General features: G+C 46.6%; 1 protein-coding gene across 1 annotated transcript in view; it reads left to right on the top strand.

The window, feature by feature from the left end:
- PRPL11 (plastid ribosomal protein l11) overlaps positions 1 to 20,835 on the top strand; it is a 32,047-nt gene extending 11,212 nt beyond the window's left edge. Inside the window, exons 3-4 of the mRNA XM_086523032.1 lie at positions 20,264 to 20,327; positions 20,405 to 20,835. Coding sequence (XP_086379158.1) covers positions 20,264 to 20,327; positions 20,405 to 20,613 — 273 coding nt within the window. The 3' untranslated portion in view covers positions 20,614 to 20,835. The remainder of the gene's footprint in view (positions 1 to 20,263; positions 20,328 to 20,404) is intronic.
- The last annotated feature ends 5,495 nt before the right edge of the window (positions 20,836 to 26,330 follow it).

Below are 26,330 nucleotides of genomic sequence, written 5' to 3'. Positions count from 1 at the left end.
ATGAGCATGGCAGTGGCGAAGAAGAATTTTCCTCAACAGGAGGTTTTTCTGACCCTCCTCCTTCCCCATCTACGCCAAGGTTTGGACCAAATCCTATGGAGGCTTTGGTCGAGACGATGATGAACATGATGGCACAACAAGAAGCGACTCGCAATGCCTTGGAACGCGAGCGCGATGCACTAAAAGAAAGAAAATCAGAAAGAAAGACAGTTATTGAGCGTGAGCGTGAGCAAGCGCGCTTGGAGGCCGAAGATAGACGAGCAGCTTTGGAGGCAGAGCGTGACGTGCAGAGAGACCTTCGCATGCAAGGGTTGGTCCGAGCCGGACAAAGATGTTGGTGGTTCATCAAGTGGCGCACGTCGAGATTTGGACTCCAACAATCCCGTCACAAAGAAGATCGCGTTCAGTAAGTATGATGGTAAGATGGATGCTACGATTATTCATCCTTGGTTGCATCAATTTAATGCTTATTTTGCGACAACTTAGAAGATAGGAAATAGCAAGGTTTTGACGGGAGCTATGTACCTTGCTGGTGATGCCATTAATTGGTACCACGCATGGCAAGAGACACAATTGACCGCGCACCTAGAGGAAGCCGAGGAAGACACGCCCATTTCCTTCAATTGGGCCGACCTCCAAGACAAGCTCAAGGCGCGGTTTATGCCCCCACAATACCTAGCACGGTTGAAAGACGATTGGCGCAGTCTCAAGCAAAATGGTATGCCAATTATGTTTTTCTCTAATCGTGTTTTGCAGCTCGGCACCCAATTACGCAAATCGGATGATGAGCGCAAGGAGGCTTTCATTTTCGGGTTGGACGACTATATGAGGTTTGATGTCGAAGTCCTCGACCCAATCGATCTCAACAAGGCGGTAGCGATTCCTCTCGCACAGGAGATGAAGCACAACAAGGGAAAGCCTAAAGAAAACAAGACTTCCACAAGTACCTCTCAGACTTCTCAGAACCCTCGGAACGGTAAGAATGGTGAGAACGGTAACTCTTCTAACCAATCTTCCAATAGTCTCTTAGAAAAGAACTCTCCAAATGAACCTAAGGATAAAGCTAACATAATTGCTAAACCTAAGCTCACTCCATATGAAAAGGTAGAACAAGGACTTTTAGGAGGTTACATAACGTCGGAAGAGCAAAGCATTTATTCTAAGGAAGGTCGTTATCATTGTCACATTAAGGGTCACATAAAAAGAACATGTCCTAAGCTTGAATCGAATGAATCTAAAGAACCCACTTTCTCTGTCAATGCAATAAATGAGAACACGAGTGTGACCCAAGTCTCTCATGATCCTCCCATTGATGAGTCTCTCATTAAGTGTTTTGGTCATGTGAAGGGTCATCGTTTTGTCATATTGTTTGACCCAGATAGTATGCACGATTTGATTAGTGACTCTCTTGTCGAAAGAGCCCGCTTGGAGGTTAGCACAACATCTCCTTTAGAGGTGTCAGGCTTCGCTCCCGGTATGGACTCTCTCATCACGAAAGAGTGCCTTAATATTTTGTTCAGTGTTCAACAAGCGTCCTTCCGCAAGAAATTTGTAGTCTCTTCTCTCTCAGGATGTGATATGCTTTTAGGCATTTGATGGTTTCGTGAGCATAACCCTCTCATTGATTGGGCAGCTAATACGTTCACTTTCAACGCTAAAAGTGACTCTCCCATTGTCATTCGTGGGGAGCAAGTTGTTCATTCTTCATCTCTCATTTCTAATGTGCAGGCGAAGGTTGAAAGGATTCAGGAGAAGGAGACTCTTGCAGTCTCATCTTCTTCAAACAAGACACACATGATTTGCATGATAATGATAAGCATGATGATTTACTCGATCAAGATGTGATTATTCACGAGCATGATGATTTGCAGGATAATGATGTGATTGTTCACAAGGATGATGGTTTAGTTGCTAATTTGTCTAGTGAAGCTAACTTCATTGTAGATTCGATCGATCACGAAGAACCGATCTTGGCTCTCGAGTCGAGGTCCAAAGAACCCCCACAAGAAGTATTATATGTACGAATGATTAGTCAGCACGCATTGTTCGAGTGTTTCATTCGTGATGCTTTCTTGTACTTTAGTCATCGTCCTTATGTGATCCCTTTTCCTAGGCATGACATATTGTACGATGAGGACGATTCACTCATGAATGAGCACGAATGTTTGCGGAACTCTTATGAAAAGATGAAATGTTTGCACCTCGCACCCAAGGAATTCACATTCCATGTCTCTTCCTTGGCATGACACAGTATCTGAAAGAGCACAAGAAGGATTGAGCATCAAGCATCGGCATGTCCATTGTGATTTGTCACAATTGATTGATTTAGATCACAAAGTCAAGTTTTGAATCCATTGTTTGCGTGTGTTTGATGAACGGTTTGACACTCCGTCACTTTGTTCATCTGCATTGTATGCACAGTTTTTTAGGAAGAATAGAATTTTTCCAGTCACTTTACATGGAATGGGTATGTTCGTACTTTTGTGTTGGAAGTGGTTTCATGAATTTTTAGCTTCGGAGATTCTTGAAGAAGGTAGACGCATGACTATAGACGAAGTTGAAGCATTGAAGGAGCCACATTTGACTTTGTGTCGCTTTCAGCGCGGCCCAAAGAAGCAAGCGTTGCAGACCTTTATGAAGTTCAAGTATCGCATGACCCACGCATCAGAGTGGGCTGGTGAAGAGTCCTTTTCAGGATTCCAGACGCTGTTGGAGATCTCCCTCGATGCCATACAGTTCGGTACCAATACCTCACTTTGAAAAGGAGGGGATGTCACGTGCACATCTAACCTATGTGCATGTGGACAAGCTACTTCATGACAAGGGTTCAGTTAGCCTAGCTTAGGAAGTGTTATGGCACTTTTGTGAGTTTGTTCGCAGACCGTGCATGCCCAGGCACTTAGAGTAGATGCATATCCTCTGGTTGCATATAGCATAATCATCAGCATTACCATCAGAATCCATCAGGAGCATTTTGCAGTGCAGAAAACCTATTTTCCCTATTTTTGACATTTTTCACTTATTATTTTTAAGTGACTTTTGTTGTAAACTGGGTAGGGCAAATTCCATAAGTTTGTATATATAGAAACCTAGCGCTAGCACTTTTTGGCACAATAGGTAGCAAGAGCACTCGCTTAACATGCAACTTCTCAGCAGAATCCCCGTATGCCCTAGCGTTTTTGCTTTAGAGCATAAAGCTAGCGTTTTTGGACCAGATCAGCCAACGTTTTTGCTCTTGTAGATCCTTGGCGACAATAGACCAAGCAGAAGCCCCATCATTAGCAGATTCTCCACAGCAAGACCATTTTCAGCCCTAGCGTTTTTGCATCTGCAGGACACCTCAGTGTTTCGCAACAGATTCAGCCTTAGGACCAGCGTTTTCAGTTTTCAATCTTTAGACACAGCAGAACAAGTCCCAAACCTTGTAGATCTCACCTCCTGCAGCAGATCCTCGCCGCACGGTCAGATCCCGCGAAGTTTAGAGATTCAGCCCGGAAAACGCAGATTTCAGCATCTGTGTTTTCAGTGGGTCGTCGCATCGTCGCCATCGACATCGTCTCCGATATAGAGTCAGAATTCAGCAGATAAAGATTTGCAAATTTCAGCCCTTAGTATTTCCAGATTTCAGCCGTCTCGTCGTCGTCCTCATCGTCGTCGACATCTCGGCAAGTCCAAGCATTGTAGAGATTGTGCAATCAATAGTAGACCGCTCTCGCCATAGAGAGTAGGGCCTTCGAAGGAGGGTTTGACAACTTTCTCGGTGTCGTATTCTTCTCTCTCTATCTCTCAGTCTCAGCACCTTCATTCACTGTGTTCACTTCTTTGTTTGTGTCCATTTCACTCTCACTAAAGGAACGGAAGGCTCTCCCTTCCGTAAGTAAAAGGAACCCTTGAGCACAGTTCGGAGCACTCATCTTGAGCAAAGTTCAACATTCACTTCCGCTGCACCTTACATTGCAAGCAAAAGAAGAACCTCAAGAACCCAAGACCCTCAAGACCCTCAAGAAGCCAAGAACCCCAAGAACCCAAGTTTCTTGTGAAGTTAAGAACCCAAGACCACAAGAACCCAAGACTTCAGTGAATGGTCATCACTCGAAGCGGAATGGATACTTCGCTTGGAGGTGATGAGCATGAGAGAGGTGAAGAAGAATTTTCATCACCAAGAGGTTTTTTCGATCCTCCTCCTTTCCCATCTACGCCGAGGATTGCACCAGATCCTATGGAGGAGCTGGAGCAGATGTTTATGGAAAGAAAGTTAGAATGCGAAGAAAGAAAAGCAGAAAGAGAAGCAGAAAGAAAGGCCTACGAAGAAAGAAGAGAAGCTATAGATCGTGAACACGAAGAAAGAATGGCAACCATAGAGCGGGAGCACGAGCGTGAAAAGGAAGAAAGAGAAGCAGAATTTGATCGCGAGAACAAGGAAAGACAAGCAATGAACGACCGACACATGAAAGAAATGTTGCGACTCTTTTCTCAAGTTCAGACACAGATGCAAGGGATTCTGGAAAAAGACTCTCTCAGTCTCTTCTTCTCCAAAGCATGACACAGGATTTGCATGATGATAATCATGATGAATTGGATGATAATGATACGCATGATGATTTGAAAGACAATGATAAGCTTGATGATTTGCATGATGATCACGATGGGATTTCTCACAAGCATGATGATTTGTACGATCAAGACGTGATTGTTCACAAGGATGATGGTTTAGTTGATGCTTTTTCTAACAAAGCTAACCTCGTTGCAGATTCGTTTGATCACGAAGAATCGATCTTGGCTTTCGAGTCGAGGCCCACAACACCCCCCGATTCGATCAAACACGACGAACCGATCTTGGCTCTGGAGCCTAGGTTCAGAGAACCCTCTCAGGAAGTACTATGTTTTTTTATAATTAGTCAGCACTCATTGTTCGAATGTTTCATTCGTGATCGTTTCCTGTATTTTAGTCGGCGTCTTTATGTGATCCCTTTTCCTAGGCATGACATATTCTACGTTGAGCACGTTTCACTCATGAATGAGCACGGATGTATGCGGATTATTCATGAAAAGCTGAAAAGTATGCATTCAAGGAAGTCACATTCCATGTCTCTTCCTTGGCATGACACAATTGTAGAAAGAGCATAAGAAAGTATGAGCACCAAGCATGGGCATTCCGTTGTGAATTGCCACAGTTGATTGATTTAGATGAGCAAGACAAGATTCAATCTCATTGTTTGCGTGTGTGTGGTGAACGGGTTGGCACTCCGTCTATTTGTTCATCTACATTGCATGCACAGTCTTTAGAGAAGACAAGAATTTTTCCAGCCACTTTACATGGAATGTGTATGTACATGTTTTTGTGTTGGAAGTGGTTGCAGGAATTTTCAGCTCGGAGATTCTTGAAGAAGATGGACCTACGTCCATAGCCAAAGTTGAAGCATCGAAGGAGCCATAGAAGACTCTGTCGCTTTCGGCGCGGCCCAAAGAAGCAAGCATTGCAGACTTTTATGAAGTTCAAGTATCGCATGACCCACACATCAGAGTGGGCCGGTGAAGAGTCCTTTCCAGGATTCTAGATGTTGTTGGCGATCTCCCTCGACGCCATACAGTTCGGTACCAGTATCTCACTTTGAAAAGGAGGGGATGTGATGTGACACATCCAACCCCACGTGTCCGTGGACAAGCTACAACATGACCAGGGTTCAATTCAGTCAAGTGAGTCTAGAATAGGAAATTATCTGGCACTTTTGTGAGTCTATTCGCAGACCGTGCATGACCAGTCACGTAGAGTAGATACATATCCTCCGTTTGCACACAGCATGATCATCAGTATTCCCATCAGAATCCATCAGGGGAATTTTCCAGTGCATTAGACCTATTTTCCCTATTTTTGACATTTTTCACTTATTTATTAAGTGACTTTTGTTGGAAACTAGGTAGGGCAATTTTGCTCATGAAATATATAAGGAAACCAGAGTTAGCACTTTCTGGCAGAAGAGGCAACAGGAGCATTGCTCAACATGCCAATTCTCAAGCAAGAACAAGGACCCTTCAACCTGGCGTTTCTAGCAGAGGACTCCAGCGTTTTCTTGACCCAGCAGCCTGGCGTTTTTCAGCACTAACTCCAACGCTTAGCACCCCCTTGCCTTGGCGATTCTGTAGCAGCAACACTCAGCCTATAACCAACATTTTTGCACAGCAAAACCAGCCCATGGACCGGCGCTTTTGCACAGCCATACCAGCGTTTTCAGCAAGGCATTTTCAGCAAGCGACAAGCAGAGCAGCGTTTTGTAGCAGTTAAAAGGACAGCCAACCAGCGTTTTCCAAACATCAGCAAGACAACTTTTTTTTGGACAGCCACTCGGTGACGGAGAAGGCCTACAGTCAGCGTTTTCCATGAGCATTTAAGTCAGCGATTCAAGCACTTAGTTTTCAGCATTAGCCTCGTCCTTGTCGTCCACACCGTCGACAGTGACATCACAACATTTAGACTCATTGTATTAGATTGTGCAATCAATAGTAGACCACTCTTGCCACCGAGAGTGGGGTCCTTGGAGGAGGGTTTGACAACTTCCTGGTGTCGTATTCTCTTCTCTCACTATCTCTGTCTCATGCACCTTCACGCACAGTGTCCATTCACTTTGTTTGTGTCCATTGCACTCTCTCATTAAAGAACGGAAAGCTCTCCCTTCTCTAAGTAAAAGGAACCTTGAGCACAGTTCAGAGCACTCATCTTGAGCAAAGTTCAATATTCACTTCCCTGCACCTTACAGAGAGGCAAAGACTGCAGACCCTCCTCAGCGCGAATGATCATGGGAGAGTCACTCTTGGCATTTAATGTGAGAGTGTTGTCTTCCCAATAGGGTTATGCGCACGAAACCATCTAATGCCCAAAAGCATATCACATCTTGAGAGAGGAGACACGACAAATTTCCTATGGAAAGCAGCTTGTTGAATTGTAAACAACACATCAAGGCACTCTTGCGTGATGAGAGAGTCCATACCGAGAGCGAAGGTAGACACCTCGAGAGGAGATGTCTGACTAACCTCTAGGCGGGCTCTCTCTACAAGAGGAGCACTAATCACATTATGCATACTGCCTGGATCAAACAATATGACAAAACGCTGACCCTTTACATGACCATAACACTTCATGAGAGACTCATCAATGTGTGCGTCAAAGACATGAGAAGATTTAGCTTGGTTCATTAAAGTGCTTGTGGTTGCTGCGGGTGCCTTAGGTTCTTTAGGTGGGGCTTTCTTAGAACAAGCCGCTTTAATGTGACCCTTGACGTGACATTGATAACAACGACCAAATGACTTATTCTTCTGCCGTTATGTATCCTCCAATAATTCCTTTTGCGGCTTTTTCATCAGGGACGAGCTTAGGTTTAGCAAGTGTTTTAGCTTTACCCTTAGATACATTGTTAAGAGTTCTTTTCTGAAGAATCAGAGGAAGGTTGGCTAGAAGAGTTACCGTTCTTACCATTCTTACCATTCTGAGTTCTAAGAAGTCTCAATGGTACTTGGAGAAGTCTTATTTTCCTTAGGCTTTCCCTTATTGTGCTTCATCTCTTGTGCGAGAGCAATTGCTACCGCCTTGTTGAGATCGATTGGATCGAGTACCTCGACATCAAACTTTATATACTTTTTTTTTCCGAGAAAAAGATCCTTCTATTAGTTAATGAAACTGCCCATAGGGCTACAACCACCTTTGCGAGAGAGGGCTAAAAAAAGCATGATGGGGAGACTCTCCCAATGAAAAAACATCAAATGTACAAAGAGGCTAAATTAAGAGATGGGAGGAGGGAAAAGCCACACAGGTGGTCGGTAGTGTCATCTGAGTACACCTTGGACCATGGTGTAAAAAGGCCCAGGAAGCCAGAGTCAAAGGAAAGCCTCTCCACGCTCCTGCATGCCGTCGGAGCTGCCTTGTAGTCTCTCGAGCTGTCCTCTGAGAGTGTGGATCAGCTCTAGCCAAAGATCGCGAACAGTCTCTGCTGGTGGCACAGGGCGAGCCTCAAAGATGCGGAAGCAACGGGCCCGCCAGATGAACCAGAGTGTCAGGCCACTGATGAGCTCCCAACACTCCTCTCTCTCACTGCACCACTCCTGTGGAGTAAGCTCTGTGGTGCAGGCTGGAGTGTAGGTCGCCCCCCCCTGCATCACTATCATCCTGTTGGTGGAAGATAGCTCAAACTGAAGTGTCGGGCCCGTGAGGGTGGACCAAGTAGCTGCTCCCCAAGTGTACTGTCGAGCCGTGGAAAGAGCAGGCATCAGCCGAAGAACACGAAGCCACACCTGCTGTGCCAAAGGGCAGTCCCAAAGACAGTGACGCTGACTCTCCACAAGATGGTCACAAGCTGCACATGCGGCCGAGAGACCACTATGCACTAGCCAGCTTCCAACTGTTGTAGCTCTGTGTGCGACCAGCCACCACTGAAACAAGGTGACTCGCCTCGGCTGTCTGGAGTCCCACAACCTCTCCCAAAAGGCTGCCAAGAACTCAGCTGTGAGACCCTCCTCCTGCCAATGAGGTGCTGCAGCGGGGCGAGCCTCTCTCTGTGCTGCCAGTATGTGACGTCCCAGTCGAACAGTGTACTGAAAGAAAGGGACACCTGGGTGGTTTGCAGAAGAGAAAGGGTCCCTCCAAAGCCAGTGGACAACACTCCCAAGCCCACAGTCTCCAGTGTCCAGTCTCAAGAGCTGCTGGGTCAGGATCGATGACACAAGTCCTCCCACAGCTCGGATCCTCTGAAAACAACACTCTGCCACCTGCGGGGTCTCTACTGCAACTCGCTGTAAGCGTCCCTCACCTTGTAACTCGAAAAAAAGGGAGGAAACAGTCTTTGAGCAAGCCCGGACTGAGATGAGAACCTCCAGTTGTGTGAAGGCTCCCATCCACCTGGGTGCTACTTGATCGAGAGGTGTGAGCCACTCAGCTGGAACTGCGTCTGAGATGTCCTGGCACATGCTCTGCACCCCTCTCATGCCCTGTAGCTGGAAACCCTACAACTCCTCTGACAAGCGTGAAAACTCTAATGAGTCACCTAAAGAGCGTGCTGGACTCGCTGCCATGGGACCCTAGGAAACATGAGGCCGACTACCAACCAAGTGGCCTCTTTGAGTGCTAACCATGGGGTTTCAAACAAGGGGCTGTTGCAGGCGCTCCTCCGTGCAAGTAGGCTGTCGTTGCTCCAAGCCTTGCCGTAGATGCTCCCAAGATCGAAGCAAACTCATAGCGAAGCGGTCCTCCAGTCTCCTGCTCAAACCAACTTTGCTCATCTCTGTGAAGATCCATCTGGTCGAAGGTCGCCAGGGACCTCCAGCTTGAGGCACCCTAGCACGAAGCTGCTGTAGCAAGAACTCCTTCCAGGGCTCCTCACCTGGAAGAAGTCCTCTGACTATGAACTTCCCAAGAAGGGCTCTGCTCTGCTGTGTTGGGCCAATGATCCCAAGCCCTCCTTGTGAACAAGGAAGAGTGATGACCTGCCAAGCCACTCTGGCTCGGGCTATCTGAGTGTCACGTCCTGACCAAAGGAAGTTCCTGATCAACCTCTCTACCTGACTGATACAAGAACTCGAGAAGATCCAGCAAGAAGTGATGTACCACGTAGTCGCCAACAACATGGCCACTACTACTCTGCCAGCCAAAGAAAGTCGTGCTGAGCTCCTGTGTAACAACTTCCTCCTGATAGACAGGAGGAGGGGAGCAATCTGCTGCTCGGGAGACAAGTCCAGACCAACCTGACAGCCCAAGTACCGAACTGCAGTCCCTGGGGGAATCCACTTGAAACCCTCACTTGGTATCCAATCGGGCACAAGAGCACTACCAACCGAGAAAGCCAGTGTCTTTTTCCAGTTGATCAGTGTGCCAGATGCACAACAGAAGGTCTCAAGAGCCTACTCACACCTGTGAAGGTTGGCCTCGTGGCCATCCAAGTACAAGGTTGAGTCGTCAGCAAACTCAACGTCCAGTAGCTCATCTCCCCGAATAGGAAGTGCTAAGCCCCGCAAACCAACCTGTTGCGACACCAAAAACTTGCTCATCGCCTCAGCATAGAACAAAAAGAGGAAGGGGACAAGAGGGCACCCCTGTCTGACTGAACGTGTCAGCATGAAACGATCGCCTCTACCTCCGACAAAAGTACCTGACTGTGTGCTCGTCTGTACAAAGCTGACACCCCTCTGATCCAAGCATTTGAGAAGCCCATCCTACGTAGAGTGCCCTCTAGAAAGTCCCAGTCAACTCTGTCGTAGGCCTTCTCAAAATCAAGAAGAAGAATCACCAGATCCTCACCACGGAGCCTCACTAGGGCAGAAGCCTCCCAAAAAGTAAAGATGTTGTCAAGGATACTACGCTCCTTGACAAAACCAGTCTGGGTCCCATATATAAGGCTCTCTAGAAGTGGCTGGATTCTCAAACTCAGAGCCTTGGCAAGAATTTTGTAGGCTGAGTTGAGGATGGTGATGGGGCGCCATTGTCGAATCTCATCCAAGGAGCCACCCTCCTTGGGATTGAGGTAGATCAGACCCTCACTTATGCTGTCAGGCATCTCTCCTGTGTGCAAGATGTACTGGAAAGCACTACAGAGATCAGGGCCAAGCAAGTCCAGTACTCCAAGAAAAAACTGGGAGTCAAGCCATCCTCACCTGGACAGCTACCACGGGGGAGTGCACTAAGAGCCGTGTGCAACTCCTCAAGCTGAAGTGGAAGCTCAAGTCTCTGACGCATCTTCTCAGTCACAAGGCAAGGCATCTGTACCCACACCTGCTCCCTGCATGCATCCCGATGCTCTGATTGAGGCTTTGCAGATAGTAACTCACGGTAAAAGTCAGTAGCAACTGCATGCATGTCCTCTGGCTCAGAAGCAACTGACCCGTCGAGCCTCCTCAATCGACTGACCTTGGCATGCGTATGCCGAGGTCCCACTGCCTCGAAGAAAGCACCAGTCACTCTGTCACCTGCCTGCGTCCATTGAGATGCCTGTCGGTGAAAAGCAAACTCATGGCGCCGCTCCTCTGTGCTAACAAGCTCTTGGCGAGCCTGCTGTAACTGCTCCTCGAACCAAGGACTGTGTGGATGCTGCTCCTGCATCCTCTGCAAGGAAGCAACGCCCCGTCTGAGACGCTACTCCTCCTCTCTCATTGCAGTCAGGCGAGTCAAGGATTCCTGGAGAAAGAAATGACTAAGCTGAGCTAGTCCTGAGGCCACTCTGTCAGCAGGAGAATCTTGCATGTCCAAGCTCTCTGTTCAAAGAGCCTCCACTCGCTCTCTGAGTGCAGAGTCCAGCAAGACCCTCTTAGGGATGCGTAGCATCGTGCTCTCACGCCTCTGCCTATCTGTCACTGTGAGGATCATTGGTGCATGGTCCGAGAAGGAAGTCCTTACCAGGATGCGAACTGTCCCACCCAAGTCACAGAAAAATTTACTAGTGTAGAAGTAATCTATCCGTGATAGATTCACTCCTCCCACTCTGCGGTCCGAACGAGAGAAGGCCAGGCTGTCTGGGGCCTCACAAAGCTAGAGTGCTGCCACACATCCGAAACCCTCAAGAGTCATACAAAACCTCTCCCAAGCTGCCAGCTCAACTCCCTGCACAGTAGCGTGGTACCACCAATCTTGTTAGAAGGGTCCTTCAGCATGTTGAAGTCACCCCCAATGCACCACTGCTCTGCTTGCGGCGGAGACTCAACAATCTGTGACCAAAACTCTGCTCGTGCACTCGCCACGTTGGGCGCATATATGTTCAGGAAGCCCACAAGGCAACGTTGAACCTGCATAGTGATCCACTGAGCCCTGCTTGGCACAATAATCCCTCTGCCCACAATGGCCTGCTGTAGTCATACATACCTCACTCTGGATGCCTCCAGATCCAAAAGTAGCTGACCAAAAGTCTCATAGCGACCACGCAAAATCTGACCACAAGGCCGAATGCGGCTCTCACAAAGATGATGCTCCTGCAACATAAGAATGTCAATCTCACCACCCACAAGGCATCTCTGTAGCTCCTGACGCAGCCAACCCCTATGTCGCTGAAACTAGGGCCCTCCTAATCTGTGCACATTCCATAAGATGATCCTCATGGAGTCAGTGAGAGAAAACAGATGCTGCAACAAAAGCCAACCTCGCTATCTTTGAGGCCGGTTTGGATGGGTAGTAATCCGGATCCGAACGACCTCTAGACAAGCGCGGAAGAAGTGACTGTCCCGCCCAGGCCCAAGCCGAGCGTGCAGCCCGAAGGGCTACATCCTCTGTCCAAGAATCCTCATGCACAAAAACATAACACGGAGGGCACTGAGTGTCAGCAAACAAGTGCACCACAATGTGCTTGCAACCCGCTGCATCTGGAGGTGTCATGTTGAACTTGGCAAGAGGCCAAAGTGTTTGCACTAGATCTATCACTTCTAAGTCCCCTGTGTGATGCGAGAACTCAATAGCCTGGGTCTGGAGCCAGTCCAGGACTGTGTGCTGGGTCCACTCCGTGGTATCCCTACCACACAACGGAAAGGAGAAATTCTCCGCTGTGTCCAGGGCCTCACTGCCTCTAGCTGCAAGAAAGAGGACGTGGACTCGAAATCTGGCCTCCTCCAAGTCGGAAGAGGAATCACCCAAAAACTGAGTGAAGCTGTGATTGAAGAAATCCCAACGACTGCGAATGTCAAAGCTGGTCAGACCTCTGGGGATCGCTGCAAAGGGAGAAGTGAGCACCAAAAAAGGCGGCATGAGGTGGGGTTGTCCCTCACGAACCACATGGCTCGTAGCGAAAGCACTACCAAGAGAACGCCTCGCGGCAAAAGTGTGGCCAGTACCTTGTGTCTGAGGAGGAGTGGCGGAGGGGTTCGGAGACGAGGCTGTGGGCCCCATCGAGGAGAGGGGAGGGGCGGGGCGGGGCGGGGGGCGAAGGTGGAGGTTTGGGGGGGGGGGGGGGGGGGGGAGGCGGGGCGGCAGTGGTTGAGGGAGGAGGAGGCGGTGATGGAGGAACAAAAGTGGACGGGGCCTCCTCAGGCAGGTCCTGCTGAAGGGGGTCGAAACGGTTCCCAGTCGGAACCCAGTGCTGCTGAGCTGCAACAGGTCGGCCACCAGGAGGAGCAGTGGGGTGAGTTCTCCCCTGTTGACGGCGGCCAGGCACCTGCTGCCAACCATCAGCTGGCTGGTCACTAGTCTCTGTCGAAGTACCAGCCTGTGTATCCTGTGTACCTGGTTGCTTGGCATGGTCACCCTTGGTCGGCCGACGACTGCGTATGCGAAGTGGATCGAGGTTTCCTGCGAGGACCTGCCTTTGCCATATGGCCCATTTGTCTGCAAATAAAACACTGGTTCGGAAGACCCGAATACTCCACACTCTGTCTGATCCTTCCCCCACTCACCCTAGGCAGCAGTATCACCTTGGGGAGGGAGTGTGTGTCACGAAAAAGAACCCGCACAATAGGTAGACGTGCGGCCTTGGCCACAATTGAAGCTGCAGTGCGTGGAGACTCCCAAACTGTCCCGAACATGGAACCAATCCTGGGTAGGAGGGGATGGTACTCTCGCCTCAGGCCTGGGAAGCAAACTGAAATCGGCAAGTCTGCCTTCTCCTCGAGCACATCTGTAGTAGGGTCAAAACCGTGATGCCAATGTCGGAAGTAAGCTCGAGTTGCTCTGATGCCGAGCGGGCTCATCGAAATCACCTTGGTCGGCATATCTGCAGATTCGAACTCGACCTGGTAGTACCCTCTCTCGAGGATCTGGACATCTGTGATCTTGCCCACATCGGAGAGAAGACGGGCCTGCAGAAAATCCGGAACTTCGCCCTGACTGGGCCGAGTGCCAATTATTTTACAGATAACCGAAGTGGCTTGCAAGCGCTCCACTTCGGCCATCAAGCTCGCTTGCTCTTCTGGCGAAAGAGCAAGTCGAAGGGTCGGCTCCGCGGTGTTGGGCGAGGGGGCTTCTCTGAGGTGGAGCAAAGGCAGCCATTCTGTGTCTACTGCTGAAAGGACAGGGTCGTTGGTGTCGAGGCGAATGCCAGCAAGCTGAAAAAACAGCCTACAGGCAGGTAGAAGGCGAAAAAAAGAGGGAAATAGGGGGCGGGGCATGTTAGCCAAACTTTATATACTTATCCAATCCATAAAGGAATGCCTCCTTGCGTTCAACATCCGATTTGCGTAATTGGATGCCGAGCTGCAAAACACGATTAGAGAAAGATATAACTGGCATACCATTTTGCTTGAGACCGCGCCAATCGTCCTTCAATCGTGCTAGGTACTTGGGTGTCATAAACCGCGTCTTGAGCTTGTCTTGGAAGTCGGCCCAATTGAAGGAGAGGGGTATGTCTTTGTCGGCTGTCTTTAGGTGCGCGGCCAACTGTGCCTCTTGCCACGCGTGGTACCAATTAATGGCATCACCGACAAGGTACATGGTTGTCGTTAAAACCTTGCTATTTCTTGTCTTTTTTTTGTCGCAAAGTAAGCATTAAATTGCTGCAACCAAGAATGAATAATAGTAGCATCCATCTTACCGTCATACTTACTGAACGTCAACTTCTCGGTGACGGGGTTGTTGGAGTCCGAATCTCGGCTTGCGCCACTTGATGAACCATCAACGTCTTTGGCCAGCTCGGGTTTCGAGGTAAGGACTTGTAGAACCAACTCTTGCATGTTTTGGTCTCTTTGCGCCTCACGCTCTAACTCCAAGGCCGCTCGTCTGTCTTCGGGCCGCTACTCGTTGGACTTCGCGTGATTGCTCACGCTCTAGCTCAATAGCTGCCTTTCTTTCTTCGGCCGCCAAGTGCGCTTGCTCACGCTCACGCTCCAAGGCTACCCGTTTCTCGTTGGCCGCCAAACAGCTTGCTCGCGCTTGTTGTCCAAGGTTGCCCTTTGCTTCTCGACCGCCAAGCGCGCTTGCTAGCGCTCACGCTCCAAGTCGGCCTTTCTTTCTGCTTTTCTTTCTACGTGCTCGCGATTCAATTCTGCTTTTCGTTCCTTGGCTGCCAAGTGCGCTTGTTCACGCTCGCGATCCAAGGATGATGCCTGTCTTTCATGGCGCTCGGGCTCCAAGGCAGTGCGGTGTGCGTCTTGTTGTAACATCATGTCCATCATCGTCTTTACCAAAGCCTCCATTTGATTTGGTACAATCCTTGGCATAGATGGGGAGGGGGGAGGGTCGGAAAAACCTCCTGGTGGGGAAATCTCTTCTTCGCCACTTCCATGCTCATCACCTCCATGCGAAGTATCCATTCCGCTTTGGGTAAGGACCATACACTGAAGTCTTGGGTTCTTAAGTTAACGAGGAACTTGGGTTCTTGTGGGTCTTGGGTTCTTGGGTTCTTGAGGGTCTTGAGTCCTTGAGGTTCTTGAGGGTCTTGAGTTCTTGAGGTTCTTCTTTAGCTTGCAATCTGTGTTAGAGAAGGATCTTCTCTTACCCGAGCTCTCCTCTTTCCTGCGGGCGCATCTTTGGCGGCCTTGCGCTCACACCAAAGTTGCTTTTTCCCACCTCACGTCGATTGGTCGGCCGCTAAGTGCACGGTCCGCTCTCAATGAGTGAAAAGAGAAACAAGGGGAGGTTGGACAAGCCCTTCTTTCTTGGGTTTCCTGTCACACTTCAAAAACACGATTAGGAATCAACATGCCCAAGTGGACTTGGGTTACTTGCGACCGCAACAAGCAAAAAAAATTATGTGGTTCTTTACTTGAGTGATACAAAACACTGCCAAAGCTTTGATGCTGAAATCTGTGTTTTCCGGGCTGAATCTGCAACGCTGGCTGATCTGACCATGCGGCGAGGATCTGTTGCGGGAAGGTGAGGTCTGCAAGGTTCGGGGGCTGCGGTGCGGAGTCTATATGCTGAAAACTGAAAACGTTGATGCAAAAAATGGTTATGACGCTTGGAATCTGCAAAACGCTAGGCTGAAATGCTGGTCCAAAAACGCTAGGCCTGAATTTGTAACTGTTGCAAAAACGCTATGGTATTTGCATATGCCAGGCTGATCTGCAAGTGGCAAAAACGCTGGGCTGGTTTGCAGTTGGTGAAAAATGCTGGCTGTCTTTGGTGGCTTGAAAACGCTAGGTCCTCTTGCCGTCTTGCTGAGAAGGTGCACTTCAACGGTGGTCTGCTGCCTCTTCTGCCAGAAATTCCGAGCGCTAGCTTTTCTTATATACTGCCTTAGTGGAATTGCCCTACCGAGTTTCCCAACAAAGTCACTTATTAATAATAAGTGAAAAATGGCTGAAATAGGGAAAATAGGTTGTAAAATGCTCCTGATAGAATTTGATGGTACTGTTGATGATCATCCTGTGTGTAACCAGAGGATATGCATCTACTCTAAGTGTCTGGACATGCACGGTCTGCCTCGAACATACTCGCAAAAGTGCCAGAACACTTCCTAAGCTAGGTTGATTGAAGTTGTCATGAAGTAGCTTGTCCATATGCACACAGGGTTAGATGTGCACGTGACACCATTCCTTCACAAATGCAACAAGCCTCAAGGCTCTCTCTCTCTCTCTCTCTCTCTCTCTCTCTCCCCCCCTTGCTCTCAAGCTCTACCCTCGCCGCTCGGGCCTGAAGATCTCAAGCTCTCTTCCTTGGGGTTGCCCTCAAGCTCTCTCTCCCTTGGTCTCAAGAGGTGAAGCCTCTCTCTCAAGCTCTCTATCTCAAGCTCTCACGGAGTCAAGCCGCTCTCTCTCAAACCCTCAAGGATCAAGCTCTCTCTCTTTTTCGGATAATCCATGGCCTCTTCTTCTCGTACAACCCCCTCCGTTCATGCGGCCAACACTCAAAAGGCGAAGGAAAGGTTGTGGTGGGATGAAGTGACCTCGGAGGGCACCTTGCCGGCGGCGGGAGGTTCTCGTGCATAGGCATGCAAGCTATGCTCTTACATGCGGAAAGGGGGGCATGACAAAGTGAGGGTGTCACAAGACGGGCACCACGTGCCAATAGATACGAACAAACTGAACAACTTTCAGCACTTCAAATAACAATTGAACCGAAAGAGAGAGACGACACGCGACACGGAGTGGCGGAATTCCACCCCAAAAGTGGCTGGAAAAAATCTTGTCTTCCTCAAAGATTGTGCATGCAATGTAGATGAACCAATAGACGGAGTGGCAACCCGTTCACCACACACACGCAAACAATGAGATTGAATCTTTCTCTTATGATCTAGAGCAATCAACTGTGGCAATTCACAATGGAAATGCCCATGCTTGGTGCTCATACTTTCACGTGCTCTTTCTACAAATGTGTCGTGCCAAGGAAGAGACATGGAATGTGACTTCCTTACATACATACTTTTCAGCTTTTCATGAAAAATCCGCATACATCTGTGCTCATTCATGAGTGAAACATGCTCAACGTACAATATGTCATGCCTAGGAAGAGGGATCACATAAAGACGTTGACTAAAATATAGGAAACGATCATGAATAAAACACTCGTACAATGCGTGCGTATGAATCATGCGAACACATAATACTTCCTGTGAGGGTTCGTTGGGCCTAGGCTCGAGAGCCAAGATTGGTTCTTCTTGAAGGGGTTCTTTGAACCTAGGCTCGAGAGCCAAGATCGATTCTTCGTGATTTATCGCATCTGCAATGAGGTTAGCTTCACTAGAGAAAGTATCAACTAACACATCATCCTTGTGAACAATCACATGATCTTCATGCAACTCATCATACTTGTGAGAAAACACATCTTGATCATGCAAATCATCGTGCTTGTAAGAAATCACATCGTGATCATGCAAATCATCATGCTCATCATTATCATCCAAATCATCATGCAAATCCTGTGTGTCATGCTTGGAAGAAGAAGAGATTGAGAGAGTCTCCGTCTCCTGAATCTCTTGCATCTGTGTCTGCACTTGAGAAAAGAGTCGCAAGAACTCTTTCATGTGTTGGTCGCTCTTTTCTTTTCGGCTTGGTTCTTGCGATCAAATTTGGCTTTCTTTCTTTTCTTCCAAGTCGTACTGACGCTCTATGGCGGCCATTTCTTCTTCGTAGGCCTTTCTGTCTGCTTCTCTTTCTGCTTTTTGTGCTTTGCGGTCTAACTTCATGTCCATCACCATCTTGTTGAAAGCCTCCATAGGAGTTAGTGCAATCCTTGACGTAGATGGGGAAGGGGGAGGGTCGGAAAAACCTCCTGGTGGGGAAAATTCTTCTTCGCCTCTCTCATGCTCATCACCTCCAAGCGAAGTATCCATTCCGCTTTGAGTGATGACCATTCACTGAAGTCTTGGGTTCTTGTGGTCTTGGGTTCTTAAGTTCACGAGGATCTTGGGGGTCTTGAGGTTCTTGAGGGTTTTCTTTCGCTTGCAATTTGTGTTTGAGAATGATCTTCTCTTCACTCGAGTTCTGCTCTTTTCCGCGGGCACATCCCTTGGCGGCCTTGCGCTCACACCAAGGTTGCTTTTTCCCACCTCACGTCGATTGGTCGGCCGTTAAGTGCACGGTCCGCTCTCAATGAGTGAAAAGAGAAACAAGGGGAGGTTGGACAAGCCCTTCTTTCTTGGGTTTCCTGTCACTCAACACGATCAGGAATCGACACGCCCAAGAGGTCTTGGGTTACGTGTGACTGCAACAAGCAAAAAAATTCTGTGGTTCTTTCCTTGAGTGATACAGAACACTGCCAAAGCTATGATAGCAATGTAAGGTGCAGCGGAATGAATGTTTGCGCTTTGCTCAAGATGAGTGCTCCGAACGGTGCTCAAGGTTCCTCTTATTCTTATGGAAGGGAGAGCCTTCCGTTCTTAACGAGAGAGTGCAATGATCACAAACAAAGTGAATGGACACTGTGCGTGCAAGTGTATGAGACTGAGAGATAGAGAGAGAAGAGAAATACGACACCAGATACGTTGTAAAACCCTCCTCTGAAGGCCCCACTCTCTATGGCAAGAGCCATCTACTTATGATTGCACAAATCTCTACAATGCGTGGACTCGCCGACGATGTCGAGTTGAGACGGGCTGAAATCTGAAAATGCTAATGGCTGTAAATCTGCAAATCTTTATCTGCTGAATTTTGACTCTATGTCGGTGACGATGTTGATGGCGACGATGCGACGACGACGTGCTGAAAACGCAGATGCTGAAATCTGCGTTTTCCGGGCTGAAATTGTAAACTTTGCTAAAACTGACCGTGCGGCGAGGAACTGTTGCGGGAAGGTGAGATCTGCAAGGTTCGGGACTTGATCTACGATGTCTAAGGGCTGAAAACTGAAAACGCTGATGTCTATGTTGGTGACGATGTCGATGGCGACGATGCGACGACGACGCGCTGAAAACGCAGATGCTGAAATCTGCGTTTTCCAGGCTGAAACTGTAAACCTTGCGGAAACTGACCGTGCGGCGAGGAATTGCTGCGGGAAGGTGAGATCTGCGAGGTTCGGGACTTGATCTGCGATGTCTAAGGGCTGAAAACTGAAAACGCTGATGCTTCTTGGTGTTCCGTTGCGGTGAATCTGCAAAACGCTGGGGCTGATCTGCAAAAAAAAACGCCAGGGCTGAAAATGGCTCTGTTGTTGCCGGATGGCCCACAACTGCAAAACGCTAGGTCTCTTGTTGAGTCTTTTGTCGCCAGGGATCTGCAAGAGCAAAAACGCTGGCTGATCTGGTCCAAAAACGCTAGGTGGTTGCTGTGGACCAAAAACACTAGGGCTTGCGGTTCTGCTGAGAAGTTGCCTGTTGAGCGATGGTGCTCCTGCTGCCTCTTCTGCCAGAAAGTGCTAACTCTGGTTTGCTTATATATTAACTTAGCAAAATTGCCTTACCTACTTTCCAACAAGTCACTGAAAAATAATAAGTGAAAAATGTCAAAAATAGGGAAAATAGGCTAAATGCACTGGAAAATTCCCCTGAAGGATTCTGATGCATTCTGACGGGAATGCTTATGATCATGCTGCGTACAACCAGAGGATATGCATCTAATCTAAGTGTCTGGACATGCACGGTTTGCGAACAGACTCACAAAAGTGCCAGAACACTTCCTATTCTAGACTGACTTGATTGAACTGAACCGTGGTCATGCTGTAGCTTGTCCATGGACAGGGTTGGATGTGTCACGTGACAACTTGTATTTAAACACCTGACGCTAAAACTTCATTATTTGGGTGTTTTTAAGCCTCCTGTTCCGCGCCGTTTCCGTTCCCTCGTTCCGCAAGGAGGCTCATCACCGTTTCCGTTCCTCGTTCCGGGTAACTATGATCAATACAGAGAGAGAGAGAGAGAGAGAGAGAGAGAGAGAGAGAGAGAGAGAGAGAGAGTAGCTGTATTCTACTCATCTGTTCATGTGTTTTGGAGAACAGGATAAAAGCTTTACCTTTGTGTTAAAGACGCCCCCTGCATCCATTTTACTTCTGAAAGCTGCGGGTAATTACTCATTGTTCAACTGTATATGGTAGGAAAGGACGGCTTCTTACAATGGTTTTCTTACTTTTACTTCTCAGGAGCAGAAAGAGGTTCAAATAACCCTCAAAGTGAAAAAGTAGGAAAGGTAACTGTTGACCAAGTAAGGGCTATAGCAACTGAAAAGCTTCCAGATTTGAATTGCACAACAATTGAGTCTGCTATGAGGATAATTGCTGGAACTGCTGCAAACATGGGCATTGACATTGACCCACCCATTCTAAAAAAGAAAGAGCGTGTGGTTTTTTAAGCTGTAGGTGATGCTTTCTTGTGCTGGCTTATGAGGTGCATTTGTCCCAATGAAGCTGAATGCAAAATGTGCAAGTATCAAGTGATGTTTTATACAAAAAGGATGCACGGCATGCTGTAAACTCATTAATTGCGACACTTCGAAGCCACGATTGTCACAAGCACTCTCTAGTAGACGGGTATTTTCTCAGCAATGCAAGAGAACAGTACTCTTTAGCCCTTATAGCAAAGAATACATGCCTGTAGCATCTCTCTCTGTTGTCAGTGGGGGCAATTTTTGCGAGCTCTTGGAGGATTGGCTTACTACTACATTGTGTAGAATTGTCTTTTATCAGGTGTGCACATGTTGTGTCCTAAAAAAACGTTAGTGGTTGGACACCATGACCCCCTTGAGTACATTATTTGGATGTTCTGATAATTTAATGCAACTTTTATTGCATGAGATTTTGCAGCTAAACAAAGCGTTTTGGGAGGCAATAACTTTCTATCTTTTATTTATGTATATGATAAAGTCCAGCATTTGCTGAAGCTGGCAAGCTCTGAATCTCAATGAAGAAAGCGTTCTTGCTTGTTTTACCTGTATCTAAATATCACAACATATAAGCGAACAAATATGATTGTGGGGAGTTCGGGAGAATTTTTTGGGGTGTATGTGAATCCCTTGGAAGAAAACCAGTACCCTTATTTGATAACAGCTTAGGCCCACATTGAGGAAGATTGGTAATGGCCCCTCCTCTCTCTCTCTCTCTCTCTCTCTCTCTCTCTCTCTCTTTAATTGCAGCGTATAGGCTATCTTGAACGTACCATCATTGATAATATCACATGTTGCACTTCTGGTTTCTCCTCTAATGCCAAAACTTGTGCATTTTGGATAAGATCATAGTTTCCTTTTAGATAGAAAGCGTTTGAATTTGATACAGCTCCATTAAGAGGATTTGTCAACTTACCATGTAAATTTGAACGTAAATTGCATCACTTGAGTCTTGTTTGTCTTGCGAAAGGCCTGATGTGTCATCACAAGACAAGAGTCTTGAGGCAAGGTGATGATGGTATGGTCCTCTTGATTGTCACAGACTGGTATTGCAGGTTTGTCTTACGCATGATAACGGTTTGTATGTTTTGGTGGCAAGTGATGATACCTTCTCTTAAATGCGGTCTCCTGCAGTATTTCGGGTCCTTGATTCAAACATTCATTGGTTGTATTGCTGTCTCATCCCAGATGGTTGGTCTCCTGCAGTATTTCGGGTCCTTGATTCAAACATTCATTGGTTGTCTTGCTGTCTCATCCCAGATGGTTGGAAGTGAGGCTCAATATCAACCATGCTATTTAAACTTAAACTGAGTCAGTAGCTTTGCTGTGTAAGGGGGTCCCTAGGTCATGCATTGATCAGATAGGAAGGAAAGGAAAACAAAAAAGATTAAGCCTACTAGGGGCCACAGTTGGTCTATGAGACACAAATCCAGTTAAGTGTGTCCTTCGGCTGTTGAGCAAAAGGGCCAAGTTATAAGAAGTCAATACTACAAGGTATCAAGAAAAAGCTTCCAGGGAAGGTTGGATTAGGGAGAGGTCAATGGTGACATTTCCATGTAACATAGGCAACCATGTAGTTACTGATGGATGCCGAAGCCATAGTGGGAGCAGCGTTGCTTGGAAAGGTCACCATCTTTTCTGTGTGAAAGGCACGGACTGGGAAGTAACTAATGCATCAGTAGGATCTATCAATTGTGCCAATTCATACTTTGTGGTAAGGTACATGTAGTGGTTCGCAAGCGCTAGGGATTGTGATGAGAAGATGTTCTTATATTGGGTGCAAGTATTACTTTCCATGGGAACTTAACATTTGAAATCATTGGATTGTTTGCTTCATGCCATGATTCTCCATCTTCTCTTCACACTAACACATAACAAACGCCCCAAAACAGTTTACAACAGGATATAATGGAAATGATGCTTAAATACAAGTCTTACAGAAAGCACGTTGACTTTGTGCAACACAATAAGCATCTTTGTACTAACACTCTACATTTAAGCTCATCCTTAATGCCAAAGATGCAGCTCTGAATAGCTTTTGCCATGGCTTCTTGACGTAGCATACATAGCTACACCATTCGTTGAAATGTGTAGACATAAGCCATTTCCCTTCTTTACAAATTGGAACATAACCCTTTCATCCTTCTTGTCTTTGGACTTGTAGTGCTTGAAACAAAACTTAGGTTTAGTGAAATCCCACCTTCAAATTTACCTCTTCAATTTGAGGTGAGAATGGCTATAAATTTAGAGAGAGATTTAGTGTTAAAACTTTATATACATTGTCAATTCACCTCAAGGTTTTTCGTACAATGATTTTCCAAGGTTTTGGATTTTTTATTTTTGGAGCATTGCTTTGGAGAAGCTTTGCGACATCTTTTGTAATCCAATTTGGATGCATGAGGTATGTGTTTAATTGAGGTCGTCCTCAAACTCGTAGATTCAAATCACCCATTTTACCCCGTTTTCAAAAAGTTGTTCTTGGTTTTCAATGGGTGAGGCTCAAGGGGGGGAATTTTTGGCAAGCGTTCTATTGAATTCGACGAGCAAATTCCAAAAAGATTCTTTCTTGTCCTAAACTTTATTCTCTATGCTAATCCATTCTCTCTCTTTGGATCTTTTGTCTCTCTCTCTCTCTCTCTCTCTCTCTCTCTCTCTCTCTCTCGTTCTCTTAGATTTTTTTTCTTTGGTAAATACATATCGATCCCACATCGTCGTCACCATTGCTTTTGCTCCTCTCTCTCTCTCTCTCTCTCTCTCTCTCTCTCTCTCTCTCTCTTCCGTTCTCTTAGATTTTTTCCCTTGGTAAACACACCTCTATCCCACATTGTCATCACCATCGCTTTTGTTCCTTTTTTCTTCCCCTTGATCCTCTCTCTCTCTCTCTCTCTCTCTCTCTCTCTCTCTCTCTCTCTCTCTCGCTCGGAGAAGTATACACCTAAATCAATTTATATCAAGATTATTGTTAACAAAAAGAGAGATTAAAAGTTGTATAACCCAAGATAATCCAAAACATCTTTGCCAAACGTCCAATTCCTACACAATCTATATCGACTTCGCCAGCTACAATACATGATGAAAAATGTATCACAAAATTGTACAATCTTGGGCTCCACTTTAAGTTTGGATATGTGCGTTCATGGCTAAGAGCATTGTGGACATGTACTTTGCTTAGTACTGGTTGATGTATGAATATGTTTTCATTTTGACTCAATCCAAGAACTCTCAAGAAAATAAAGTACAAGTGCTTGCAAGCAAAATAATATTTTTCTTGGCCTCCCTATCAATGAAATCAGTGCATGTACAATAGAGCTCATCCTTGATGTGCACCTCATACACCCCCACATATCCATCTACTGCGTGATGCTCAACCTTGAAGACTTCATGTGCTTTGTCTACAATGCATTTCTCTTCAATCACTTTAACCTTTAAACAAAGAGCGAGACCAATTTTCTTAGCTGCCTCTTCTGAAATGGAAGTCCAAAATTTGACTCTTATGCCATTTTTTTAGTATTGAACCACTACTACTTGCTTTTGTTCAAGCGGAAGAGGAATCATCTCCACCCTTAGAAGGAGTTCGCATGGTTGTTGCACTCTCTCAATCTCTTCCAATTGTCTCCACTTGAAATCCTCCTTCAAGTAGTACCTCAACTTCTTCATCTGTGAGATTTGTTCCTAGATCAACCGGTCAAGTTCTTGGACATGGCCTTGGTTCTATATTATGATCTACCATATAACAATGAATAACATATTTGGAACAAACCAAAACCATTGTCTGAGTAGCCCATTTGGATATTTTCTATATCCCTCAAAGGATGGTGCAGGAGTCCCTTTACTACATGCCACAATATTTTGTCCACATCTTTTTCCACCATTAGGGGTGTCACTGCATGTTACACGACTACAGATAGGGGTTCTTCTGATTGCCCACATAGCTTCATTGACCTTTCATTCCAAAAGACAAAACTTTGTCTTCTCTTTTGAATTCTCACTCCCATCTACTACCCCTGAATCTTCCGTGAAAATGATCTTCCATGACCTTCAGTGTATTGTGGGGTTTCGTGTTTTTGCATTGTACTCTAGCCTATGTGTCGATTCTTCCTCAACATCAGTCACAATCGATGACCCTCGCTTTTGCCGAATGGTTTCTTTGTCTTCTTCAAGCGAGGTACGAGCCTTATACATGAGGGTTCTAGATGCAGCATCATTTACTACTCGTCACTTGTGATGGACTATTTCCTTGAGCCTCTCTAGTGAAGAACCCTTTCCAATATGTTTACCTTGAAAGTAAGAAACTGTCTGTGTGCTTTGTAGTATTGGATTTTTCATATCTGAAGTACATGCGTCATACAATGAGATTTTTCTTTTGAACCCTTCGCCTACAAGCTAGCTACCATGCTTGCTCTCGGCTAAGTTGGTTCTTGGAGCGTTTGCCACATCAACACTTCTCTCTATTGCTGACATAATGCTCCTCCAATGTACAATACGCACCTCCCACCAACTCAACTAAGAGTCCATTGTAGGGATGGTTTTATCCATGCAATTTTCATCTTGCGACCATTGTCGAAGTAGACGAGACTTCGTTGCAGCTGCTTCTTTCAAAGGGGCTAGACGCCACTTTTTACACATGTCTTTGTGAGTTTGTTGAGATGAAGAGACAATGTACTTTGTGGTGTGTGCCACCATGCTTTGTTTCCAATGAAAAAGGCAAGATCGCTCTCGATGTTGTAGAACATTGTCTTTGCCAGCAATGAACACTCTACGAATTGCATTCTAGTTGGCTTGAACTTCGTTCGTCATGAATCCATGGAAATCCGCTCTCTCATATCCATGGCCATCCATAACTTCATTCATGCACTGCCAGAAAAGAATTTGTGCTTCTATGTCTTCCTCTTTGATCTCACATATTGCAATGGTGAGGAGATCCTGCATGTTGCAACATAAGACAAGCACATTAGTAAACATGTTGATGGTTTAGGTTTTAAGATATGCCTAACTTTTGAAATACGTTCCTAAGATAACAAACCCTGGATCGTAAACGTGGCATGCTATGGTCACCCAATCCGCCACTCGGTGAGTGTGATAAAACTGCACCTAAGTGTGCCGAAGATCTCCATGTCCACTTTGTCGCATTCGATTAACCAAACCCAATCCAGATGAAGGACCACCAACTGTAGACATCTTGAACACAAAACAACGCTCCCCTTCCGCTCCTTATCGTGATACGTGCTTTTGTGGAAAAAATCATATGTGCAATCTTTTTTTAGCTGCAACAAGGAGTCCACACCAAAGCTCTCCTTTGTTGGCCCATTCCTAGTTGTAGCCATGCACCTTCGAAACCTGTACTTTAGAGTTAAATTACGTTGAAATATTATGTCCAAACAAGAGAAACATGAAAGCATCATCACCAATTGTCCTCCACCAAGGGACCCATTGCCTCAACAACATTTAGAAATTCTTGCTCACCAAGTACATGGCTAGAGCCCCCCTCTTACATCAAAATTGTCGTCACAATTTCCTTTGCCACACACATTTGTACCTTTCTTGCGTCTACATGTCTATCCACACTGAGAAGTCGTGCAACCATTTCTTTGGTTTTATCGGTGAGCCTTTTGACGACCCATCCCGTATTATGTCATGTTGGTGAGTTCCTTGATGCACCATTAATCTACTCATGCTCTCATCCCTTG

The sequence above is a fragment of the Adiantum capillus-veneris genome, chromosome 11 (genome assembly GCF_014529385.1).
Source record: "Adiantum capillus-veneris isolate H3 chromosome 11, ASM1452938v2, whole genome shotgun sequence".
NCBI lineage: Eukaryota > Viridiplantae > Streptophyta > Polypodiopsida > Polypodiales > Pteridaceae > Adiantum > Adiantum capillus-veneris.
This window is presented reverse-complemented; position numbering and strand designations above follow the sequence as displayed.